At 37.4% G+C, this 12,235-nt stretch overlaps 1 protein-coding gene across 1 annotated transcript in view; it reads right to left on the minus strand.

Annotated features, from left to right (window-relative positions):
• Positions 1-12,235, minus strand: part of AKAP12 (A-kinase anchoring protein 12) — a 74,985-nt gene that overhangs the window by 6,211 nt on the left and 56,539 nt on the right. Inside the window, exon 3 of the mRNA XM_063308759.1 lies at positions 1,423-8,545. Coding sequence (XP_063164829.1) covers positions 1,431-8,545 — 7,115 coding nt within the window. The 3' untranslated portion in view covers positions 1,423-1,430. The remainder of the gene's footprint in view (positions 1-1,422; positions 8,546-12,235) is intronic.

Here is a 12,235-nt window from a genome sequence, read left to right on the forward strand (position 1 = left end):
ATATAAGGGTGATGAGAAATTTTGAATATGTTACCAGGATCCTGGGGAAAATGGAAGAAAAAGGTAAAAAAAATCCTATGAGAAACCAGAACAGCAGCAGTAAAAAGAGAAGGTACTGGGCAAAAAGGTAGATGATATATTAATCTTCCTGCAGATTTAATTAAAATTGGATGGAAAGAAACAGGATGTGGAAGCTGCATGGAACAGTATGAAAAGAATTACATGTATGTAGTTACGTTAGTGGGAAATATTTAAAAGGATGTTTGGTGGAATGATAAAGTGAAAGAGGATGTGAATGAGAAAAATCTCTTAATGTATGCATAGAAAAAAATAGTTGCAAAGAACGTTGTCGAAGTAAGCCAGGAATAGTTAAGATCTTAAAAGGCAGGGAAAATGCAGAGCAATTTTAAAAATAAAAAGTTGCTTTGAAAATGAGCTTCCAGCAGAGTGAATGAAATTTAAAATAAAACTAATAATTTGGAATGAAACTGAAGTGAGAGGATACTGGAATGAGTATTTTAGAGATTTGCATGGGAGTAGTAGTGCTATGTCAAACAGCTAAAGTGAAACAAATGGTATAAATTGATGTAAGGGAAGTCCAACGTGTGTGAAAATTGTTGTGCCTGATGATTCTCAGTCAGCGTAATTAAACTAGCTAGATGTTTGGATAACTGAAGTTCATTTCTCTAGAAGGCTGCCATATGGCATAGTCTTCTGCATGGCTATGTCTTCTCCAAAGTTATAGAGCAGATAGCAGGAATCCTTACTGAGCAATGAAATAACTGTAGAAACATCACAATTTCACATGGCTGCTGTAAAGAAAACATTCACTAGAAAGATAAAATAGAGATGTTGAAATCAAGTAACAAAAGTAAGTGAATAAACACCCAAATATAGTAAGGCATAATCACCCTCAAAAAAGCATGCCATAAATATCTTTTGAAAAGGAAGGTAAAATAGTAGTTCTACAAGCAAATGGGCATAAACTACAGCAACTTTCTTCCAGCCTGCACTGTCCCATTTTGTTGGGTTACAAGTTCCCAAATTCTTAGCCTGGATGGCCTTTGGTTATAGTATTAAGGAATATGGAGAGATGGCAGCACAACACATTTGGGAGACAGCAAGTTGGGAAAAGCTGTGCTGAAGTTTGCCTCCTCAATAAGCTCTGTGGAAAATCCTGTTTACTGGAATTAGGATAAGCCCCTCAAGCAGATATCCAGAATACTATCTTAGCCATTTACCTTTTCCCCATTTCAGATCAGTTAATTTTTTAGTATGTATTACTTAGCTATTATGCATTGTTTTGAAAACCAGAAGTATATAAATATATTGCATTTTATCTTGTTGATGAAATCTGAAAAGAACTAATTATTTATTTAAACTACTGCAGATGAATTATTTCCTTCACAGTATAACACTTACATGAAACCTCAGGATTCTCTAAGTTTTGTCTGAAGCTGTGGACTTTCACAAGATGTGAAATCTTCTTTCTGCATCTCAGGAAATTCTGTTGACTGGCTGCAATCTTCTTTTCTCTTCCTGTGAGTCTGATGTGGTATTAACTTTTCTTGGTTTTCAACTATTAGCGCAACTTCTAAATCCTTTACTGTTGATTGTTCTATTTCAAGAGATTCTTCTGGTGAACCTCCTGAGAGAATACTTCCTAGCATGTTTTTTTGAGTCTCTGTTGAAACAGCTGTATCCACTTCTAATTGAGACTTTGAGTCACCATTCTTCCTTTCTGTTTCATTTACAATCTCTTTCACAGTTTCAAGATCAGCATCTGTCTTTCCGGAGCTCCAATTTTCTCCATTTTCAGTTTCATTAAAACTTAAAGGCATTTCTTTTGGTACTCTGATGGCTTCTTTTTTCTCTGCAATTACAGATGTTGGCTGAATTTCATGATTTTTCTCTTCTGCCATAGAAATCTGATGACCAACTTGTACATCTCTCTGAATTCCAGATTCATTTACATCCACTAGACATGGTTCACTCTTCTGCTTTAAAGGAGAAATGGCCTCTTCTGTTTGCTCCAATTTATCAACTGCATTTTGGATTATTTTCTGCACAATTTTTGAACTCTGAGACTCTATTGTTACAAACTGAACATCTTTTGGAAATTCAGTAGAGGGGCTTCTTTCTGGAGTCATCACCTTTTGCTCACTTTCTTCAATAGATAAAGATTTCAGGAGTTCCATTTCCGGAGTAGAATCAAATACACACTTCTGGAGTAAGCCCTCTTTGGTGCATCTCACTGCTGATAAAACTGATTCTTCTATCACTGAATCTATTTTCTCTGAAAATGCCACTGCATCAGGATCAGGATACAGAGTTCCAGATTCTGAATGAGCAAAGCTTCTAAACTCTATTGTTTTGGACGCTGGCTCTTTTGGCTCTTCTAGTAAAGTCTGAAAGGTTTCAGTTGATGTTTCTGTAAGTGTGACATGTTCTGCAAGGACGCGCTCTTCTACTGCTGCAGCTGTTATGGTTACAGAAGATATATAACTTTGCAAATCATGAATATCAGTGCCAGCATCCTCCTGTTGCTCAGTGAAAGGCTCTTGTATAGGAGCTGCATAAAGTGCACCGCCTGCAGCAAGTTCAGGTTTTTGTACTGCTTTGTCTATTTCCGTTATTTGAACCTTCCCTGATGATTGTAGTGTTCCCTGGCAGCTTTCTGAAGCTGCTTTAGACTCTGAAGGTGACTGCACTGTTTCCACAGGCAATTCCTCAGGATATGTTTCAGTCTTTACAGAGATCTCACTCATACCTGCCTCTTGGACTTCTGATTTTAAGTCTGTCAGCACCCTCACTCTTTTCGTTTCCAAAATAGCATTTGAGACAACACTTTCTATAAATCTAGAGTCTGAGATGAGGAGATCCCCTTCTACTGTTCCTGCAGATTCTCCTCCAGTTGGTAGCTTGCCATTTCCCAACTCAATTTTAACAGAATTCAAAGCTTCCTCATTTTCTGGAGTCTCCGCAGCTCCCTTAGTCTCACTGTATTGTGGTTCCAAATGAATGAGTGTATCTTCCTTTTCATTCTGCATAAGGCCTTCAGGCACACCAGTGTCTATGGCCTCAGTCACTGAAGGAAGTACCATTAATTCCTTTTGTACGGGGCTCTCAATCACACTTTCCTCAGTACATTCTGATTCCTCAAGCGTGGCAGCTTTTAGTTCTTCAATTTCTGAGGCTTTTGCTGAAATTCTTTCTGTACATTGTAATGCAGAAGTAAGATTGGGATCTCTGACATATTTCTGTATTTCATCCATGGCAGTCTGTGCAGGTGCTGAAATGTGAAGTAGCTCCTTTTCAGGTTTTTCAAGTGCAGCCTCTGCCGTTGGTTTTTCTACAGCAGAAAAAGCATCTTTTTCTTCCCTCCTTGAAGGCTCATTGGAAACAACAGCATCACAAATTTTAGATAAGCAATCCCTAAAATCTTCCACCTCAGACTGAATCCTGATCTCGCTCATCACATTTTGCAAAGTCTCCTTCGGTTCTAATTCCCTAGCAATGGCTTCCGTTACCATCATTTCATCCGACTGTTCTATGGGGATCTGCGTAGCCATCTGTTCTGCAGGGACATCTACATTTGCTTTTTCATCCACCTTCTCTGCGAAGACTTCCATACCAGCCTTTGTTTCTACCTTCTCAATGGAAGCCACTACTTTCTCTGTGAAGAGCTCAGTTACTGTTTTTTCGGTGGTGGATTCAGCTGCTGTCCCCTCTGTTAACTGCTTTGTATCAGCTGGAAGACAACTGAGTACTTTACTCTCATTCTTCGCAATCTCTGCATCCATATTATCTGCATGGGACTTTATATCCCCCTTCATTTCAAAGCTCTCCCCATTCAATTTTGCATCTGCCTGATCCTGTGGGGACTCTATTATTGTCTTCCCCACAGGGACATCTGCTTCCACATGTGCATCTCTCTTCTTTTTGGAAGCTTTCTCATCTACTTTTGTATCTGCCTTTTCTACAGGAGCCCCTGATTCCAACTTTGCATCTATCTGTTCTGTGGAAGTTTCCACAAACGCCGTTCCATCTGCCATCTCTTCAGGAACCCTTACTTCCACTTTCTCAATCTTCTCTACATCTACCATTATGTCGATTTTCTCTTGACACATTTCTCTTTCCAACTTTGTAGGTGCCTCCTCTGCAGAGAGTTGTGCTTCTTCCTCTTTTAGGTGATCCTCAATAATCACCTCTTCTGTGGGAGACTCTGTTTTTGCTTTCTCTGTAGAGAATTCCATGTCTACTTTTAATTCTGCCTTCTCCACCAGGACCTCTGCTTCCCCACTTTGTACCTGGGACTTTATTTCCGTTTCCTCTACACGGTCAGTTATTACTTGGGCCTCAGCCTTTGCATTTAGCTTGTGGACATCTATTTCCAACACTTGAGGGGACATCTCTTTTTCCATAGTCTCTGCAAGAATCTGGGTTTCTTCATACAGTAAGAAAGGTTCTGTTTTCACATCTATTTCAGAAATCCTGGGCTCCAATTTTTGAAGCTGAACCTCAGGTCCCACCTTCTGTATATGGGCCTCATTTTTTATAGAGGTGCAAAAGTCTTCATTCTGTATGCATGCCTCAACTGCAGTTTCCTCTGTACTTCCCTTTTCTGTACCAAATGCCACATTTTTAACAGTACTTGGTGGAACTTCAGTGAGCTGGTTCTGGGTAGCTGTCTCAGGAAGAAATAATTTAGTCTGTGATTCTGTTAAAAGATTAAAATCTTTTACTTCGTTCTCAGCAGCCTCATTTACTTTTACTAAAATTATTTCTGAGGGCTGTGATTCTAAGTTATATAAGTTGTTTTGTAATTCTTCCTGTTTCTGATGTAACTGAGACTTCTCTTCACATGTTACCTGTTCTAATTCATCCACTTCTGGAACACATTCTGTAACCTTATTTTGAGTAGTTTCTTCTAAATTCATTAGGATGTATTCTATTGTACCTGTACTCTTGTGCTCTTCACTGTCCATTTCTTTTAATAACATTTGTTGCTTTCCAAAGGTGTCACTAACTTCTGTTTCTGGTTGCTCTTCAGGGGTTACTGTGACAATGACAAATTCTTCATCAGATTTTTCTTCAACTGTCTGTTCTCCAATTATTTCTTCATATTGTTTTACAGATTCTTGTTCAGTCTTTGGCCGATGACTTTCAACCCACTCCAAGCTAGTGATCTCTTTTGACTTTTCTTTCCCATCTACTAACATTCCATTACTCGTTCTTAACACCTCCCTCAGACCATCTTCTTTAACTTTAATCTGAGCTTCACAGCTTTGTGTAACTTCATTAATTTGAACAACCTCATTTAATGGCAATTCCACTTCTTTAGATATGGCAGAAATTTCATGCCCAATTTTCTCAGCTGACAATGGCTGAACTGTTACTTCTGTCAGACTTTCACTAATCCCCTTTCCATCAGACAATTTAATTCTTTCAGCAACTACTTGCAACATTTCCTGTGTTTCTTTATTTAATTCTTCTAGGTCTTGCTCACTTTCTGCTATCTCCTGCACCGGTGTAGCTATTTCTGTAGTATCAGGGGACTCAGTTAGCCTTGAAACTGCTGAAACCATTTCAGTTGTCTCTTCAGCACAAGATATTTCAGTTGTTTCTTCAATGCCTGAAGCTTCTTCTAGAGCTGTAACTGCTTCCGAGGTTAACTCCAGCTCACTGACTATAGTATCACCACTAATATTCTTTCTCATATGTGGTATAAGTTTAGTAACCACTACTGTTTCTTCAACAATTCCAGTTCCAGAAATCTCCTCAGATTTTTTCTCATCTTCGTTCACATGTTCAATGGACTCTGTCACAGCAGCTGATATCCAAGATGGTGATCTTTCTTCAATACTTGTAACTGCTCTCTCACCTTCTACCACTGAGACAGCAATGGCATGAACTAATCCTTCACTGGCCTGCTCAATTATTAATGTACTTTGTGACTCTTCTATATTTTGACTTGAGATTTTCTTAGCCATATCATCTTGCTCTGTTTTTTGAGCTTCAAATTTCTCTTGTTCAGCAGCTTCATACTCTGATAAAGGAACTACAGCTGGGACATCAGAGTCCTCCTCATTTGTTCCTGTCATTTCTTCTCCAGCTTCTTGCACAGGAGCATGTTCTGGTATTCCATCAGACTTTTTCTTCCTACGACCAGGTATTAATTTTTTAAATGAAACCCAGGATTCTTCTTTTGCAGTATCCCCATCTAAGGTAGCATGTTCTAAACTTGGAATTGTGGTGGGTTCATCATTTTTCTCTTCCATCTTTGTTTTAGATTTTCTTCTTGGAGTTACTAGTCTTTTAAAAGATTCCCATGTTGAAATACCCTCTGTTTCAGATGGGCTTCCTACTTGTTCTGGTGAAGAATTTCCTTGTCCTTGATCACTTTCATGTGAGTTAGTAAAGATAGTGTCATGTACTGCTTCTTTATTTGGTGCAACTTCATCTAATTTTTGCCCATCCTGAGCAAGCCTTTGTCCTACTTCTTCATCAGAAGATGAAGATTTTCTAGTTCTTTTCTTTGATGAGCCTACACAGATTAAAGCTTCCCATGATACAGAAGTATCAACTTTTCTCTTGGGCTCATCTGCACTTTTTTCTATTTTTTGTTCCTCATCATTGTCTTTAATATCTTCCTGTTCATCATTAGGTGCACTTTCAGTTGAAGACAAAGTAGCACTCTTTGTCTTATCAAGTTCTTCTTCTCTGTCACTTTCAGAAAGTCTCCTGACCCGTTTCTTAGGAGTTACCATTTTTTTAAACGATGCCCAAGGTGTAACACTTTCTCTTTTCTTCTCTACATCTGAAGAAGATCCTTCTTCAGCTTCAGGAATCTGGGCAGCATCTGAGGCCTTTTCTACAGATTCTGTTATTTCTTCAGGGGAAGAAGCAGAGCTTTCTGCCCTTGGGTCATCTGGGCTTTCTGCAGAATCAGACAACTGCTGTATTTGTTCTGCTGCTTCCCCTAGTCTAGCTTCTTCTTTCTTTCCTTTATGTTTCTTTCCCGACAATTTCTTTAAGCCAGTACCTGTGAAAAGCTTTTTTAAAGGGCTGCCTTGCATCTTGGCTTTTTCTTGAGATGACACCAGTTCTACCTCACTTGTTATGCCTTCTGGAGCTTTGTGTGTCGCTGCATCAAAATTGCTTGGATCTGTTTGCCTGAAGTGCTCCTTTGCTATTTCAGGAACCGTTTCTGTGACTTTTAACTGTTCAACAGTGGGTTGCTCTTTCTGAAAGTCATCATTTGTTTTCACTAATTGTTCAAGAACTAGTTGCTCTTTTTTAGTTATTTTCACTTCTTCTTCTGCCACAACAGTTCTAACATCAATATTTATCTCTGTCGGTTTCTCATCAAAAATTTCTGTGGCCAGAGGAGCCTTTAGAGCCTCTTCTATTTTTTCAAAAGGTTCCTCAGGCTTTTCTATTGTGATTGGAGACAATGAATCAGATTGGCTTATCTTTTCTTCAAATACTTCATTTAACAAAGGAGCTCCCAGTTCTGTTTTTCCTTCAGATGATGCAGCAGTACTTTGCTCTAAGCCTACAGGACTCTCTTGCACTGGTTCCAATTTTTCCTCTAACTCCAGGTCAGTCTCCCCTTTCAAGTTTATACCAACTTCTTTATCTATATTTTCAGCTACTTCTTCTGTTGATGGTTGTTCACTGGGAGTAGCAGCTTCTTTCAGGTTGGTTTCTGTTGAGACTTCTACCATTTTTGTTTCTTCTTTTTTCTCTTTCTCACTTTCCATTTTCTCATCACTGGCTTCTAAAGAAACTTCTGTCCTATCTTTTTCTGGTGAGAGTTTTTCTTCTTCTAATTCTTCTTTAATAGCTATTCCTTCTGTTGTCACTTCCTTTTCTGTTTTTTGCTCTTGTTTTTCTTTCTCAGTTTGAAGTTCTTCTTCTTTAGGTTTTCTGAAGCTTGTCCTTTTTCTAAACCCAGCCCAACCCTGAGTAAAAAACTTTCTTAGGGGTGATGCAGTTTCACTGGTTAATGGGCTTACTGGAGACTCTGGAGACTTATTCCCATTGTCTTTAATTTCAGCCTCTTTGCTTTCTGCTTCAACAGGGCTTTCTGTTACTTCCTCGGAGAAGGTTTCTTCTTTCACCTCCTCAGTCTGAGTTTCTTCCTCAGTCTTCTCCACAAAGTCAGTTATTTCACTTTGTGTGGCTTCTTCCACTGTCTCTGTCTTGAGTTCTTTACAGTCTCCAGCACCATCAGATGACCCTTCTGTGACTTCTGCTTTTACATTCAACAGCTGCACAGGTTCCATTTTCTCTGTTTTATCTTTTTTAACTGTAAATTTGAATCCAACTAATTTAAAAACTTTTTTAAATCCAACATCATTTGATGGAGATTCACCAGGCTGCTCTTCATTTTCTTCTGAGGGCAACTGTTTATCAGCACCTTCTGTGTCTTTCTGTTCATCATCTTCATTTGATTTGTCACTTAATTCTGGTAGGCTGGTCTCCATATTTTCGGTAGACCCCTCTTTCAGAATCACATCTGCAGCTTCTCCTTGACCAACTGTAAAAGATATTCAAAGGTGGTAAGAATTTAGAAGTGCCGTTATTGTAATTAATTAATTAATTACATGAAGAAGTACAATACTCCCTTATTCTGTTAACCTAAACAGTTTCCTGGAAGTAAGTTCCAATCACACTGCAACTGTCACATTATATGTACTGAAATTAATGGGTATATGTGGATTTAAGTCTCACTTCATTTTTGCAGTGATCAATTTTGTATTTATAATAGGAAAATAAGTAATAGATATGATTTCTAAGAAAATTTCAGTTCAGAGTTGGTATGTTAGCTTATCATTTTTTTCTTGAATGCTTACTAATTCATAGTTTTCTTAATTAAGTCACATCTTTCTAAAGAAATGAAGTTCAGATATGTTTTTACCAAGTACAGCGCTCAGGAGCTGAGCTGGAAAGAGTTTTGTAGTACAACTTTTCTTTGTTTAAAAAAGATTTTGAGAAGCAACAGCTTCTTAACTGATTATATAGGAGAAAGGCAGAGTGTCAGTAATGGAACTTGTAAGAAAAATATGGATAATAAAAAGATGTACAGAATATATATGGGAAATGTAGATAAAAATGATTTTGCACAGTATATATTGGACATGTGGATAAAACGTATCTTGTTTTGACACAGTAATTCTTCATCCTGACATCCTTCTTCCGAATTTTAAGAAGAGTATCTTTTAATGATAATTTCCATGAATTTTTAATGCAAGCTATGTGTTATGGTTCTGCACATTTCAAAAATGGTTCAAAGTAAGTGCTTTGGACCTTGTGCAAGTAAGGGTCAACTCATAACATAATTCTTAAAGGAGCTGAAATGGTTTTTCAGGCTTATATGGAAAAAGGATGGTGTGCTTTAACACACAACAGAGAGGTGATTGCAAAAGGCCTTAAGTACTTCTTCCAAATCATTTTCAAAGAATGCACTGTTCTAGTCTGTAGGAATGGGGCTCTTTTTTGTGTGGATAATAAGATAGTGAGGTTGTGCAGTGTCAGAAGCAAGTGGCATGGCTTCAGGTTTAATTAATTGTGTAGTTGTCTGAAAGATGCTCAAACTGTGGTCTAATATACAATTTTTGAATGACTAGTTATCGAATACATTATTATCCTAAAAATCGTACATAATTTTTTGTACACAACTCCAGTTATGCTCCAAGTTGAAGCCTAGAGCATTAGAACCCATTTTTCCCCAACCATTTTCCCCATTATCATCATTTTATCTTTCAAAGCCCTCATACTATAGGTCCTGTCTTTGGAAAATGAAACACTTGATGGAGACCATTATCACTGATTCACTAGAAGCATTTTTTAAAACCCCAAAAGGCTTCCGGAGAGGACGACATTCAATACATTAAGGAGGTGCCTGCCTAGGGAATATATTTTAAACTACATAAAAGGGTGAAAGAAAGAAAAGAGTATTAGTAATGTTAGTACTTGTATTTAGTACATGCTTGTATCTTAGCACAGTACAAGACCTATTTCTGCTACCACCCCCATAGCAACCCTGCGAGGTAGGCTGGGCTGAGAGAGCGATTGGCCCAAAGTCACCCAGTGGGTTTTGATGGCTGAGGCTAGAACAGGATCTTGGTTTTTCACCATCCTAGCATATCACCTTAACACTACAGCACACTGGCTCTACGTGAGGGGGGAAAAACTTGTAAATTTGGGCATGACTTCTTAAAGAGATGAGTTTTCTCAAGACTTGTTACATTTATGAGAGAGCTATCTATTTCTATAGCAGCAATCAGAAAATCATACAAAAACAAAACAAAAATATTGGCAATAATTTGAAACAACTTGAATGAAGAAACAAGCAGAACCCATGCTGACACATTACAAAATGTTAAGGAAACACGTCGATCACTAGATCTTTTGGAAACAAGGGAGACTTACCAGAAATTAAAGTTTGTCAAATAGGAGTATTTCAAGTAAGGTAATAAACCAGACTAATTACTGGCTTATCAACTGAGAAAGAAACAGAAGAAAACTATCACCTCAATCTGGGATGGCAAGAAGTATGTTTCAACTGCAGATGAGATGACAAACCAGTTTTTCCATCAGACAGACTTCCTTCAGCACACAATAAGCCTTGCAAAGAAATCCTAATAAGACGATTAATTCAGGTAATGAAGGAACTGTAACAATGCCAAACAATGGCAAGAGGCTTTTATATCTCTGATTTATAAAAAAGGGAATAATCCAACCCACCCACAGCCATCCAGACCTATTTCTTTATTGAATGCTGATTATAAACATTTTAACAGCTATCCTGATAGGAAGGTTAAATAATCTGCTAGCAGACACAATATGCTATTTGTGATGAAAATATGAATGAAAGGCAAGATATACTTTGAATGCTATTGATTATAGTAATCAGAAAAATAAGAAAGCAGGGATCATGTTTCTCGATGCAGAAAAAGCTTTGGATAATCTGGAATGGTCTCTTATGCTTTTGGTGTTGAAGCTGATGAACTGTGGCTCATTTTTTTCTTCATCATGGATTCAGAAACAAAGAACAAACATAATAGCAAATTGATTTAAAAGTATAAATCCAGACTTATTTCCTCTGGCTTCTATAGAAAATATATAATTTCATGAAAAAGAAAAATTGATCAACATAGAGAAAACTCTTATAACCTGCAAGACTTAACTATTAACGAAACAAAAAATGTAATCATTCAAGACTCTCTCCTTAGAAAGGTTAGAAGTAACTTCCTGGTTTCATTATCTCCAAATGAGCAGTATAGTCCAGAAAGAATTACAAAATTTAATTAAATTAAAATTAATTTTAAATTCTGTGTTATAATACAGAACATGTAAGTTAGGGTTTGCATGCAAGTTGCTACTGAAATATGCTTTGGAGACAGAACAAGTTAAATGGTCACATGGATACAGCACTTAAACAGGAGAACTGATATGCAACAATGGGAGTATCAATTCACTGCAAATAATACACTGAGAGACTAAGTTCTTCTACTGGTACATTACTTTAATGATGATTGCTAAAATAGACAATGCAGGTTCAGAAAATTGTTGGAAATGTAAAAATCAAGTTGGAATGTTTTACTATATCTGGTGTCATGAAGGACAACTGTCCGGAATGAAACAAGTCCTAAATGTTGACCAGGTTTTTTTGAAAAGTAAGTATTACTAAACTTTGTGTACACTTGAAAATAAGATAATGAATGAAATACAATTAATAAAATAAATCAGCAACTGAAAAGGTGTTTGAGTTGGTGGAGAACAAGTCAGATTGGCAGGCAATACCATAGCTAACTCAGTCTGTGAAGCTGTGTGATTCACGAGCTGATTTGTGTGCCACATCTCATGCTGCTTCTAATTGTCCTGAGCATTTCTCATGTTTGCCAGCTACACAGAGATGCCCAACAAAATCTTTTTTTTTTAACAGAGCTGATGGCATGGCCCTGTTTCCCACTTCACAAATATTGGTGTGATATGGAGAGGTAGGGAAAAGAAGAATAGCACAAATACAATATTCAAATAGTTTACTATATTCTACGTAGTTTATATATGACTATGTCGTTTATAGTTTACTAGTTATAACTATAACTAGTTTACTAATTATAGGAGCTTGTTTTTTATAATTCCTCATCCTGTTATTCCCTAAAAGTAAAGTTAGGAGGCTCTGCTTTCATGATTCACATGACCACCTGGTACCTTCATATGT

Source organism: Candoia aspera, chromosome 1 (assembly GCF_035149785.1).
Source record: "Candoia aspera isolate rCanAsp1 chromosome 1, rCanAsp1.hap2, whole genome shotgun sequence".
NCBI lineage: Eukaryota > Metazoa > Chordata > Lepidosauria > Squamata > Boidae > Candoia > Candoia aspera.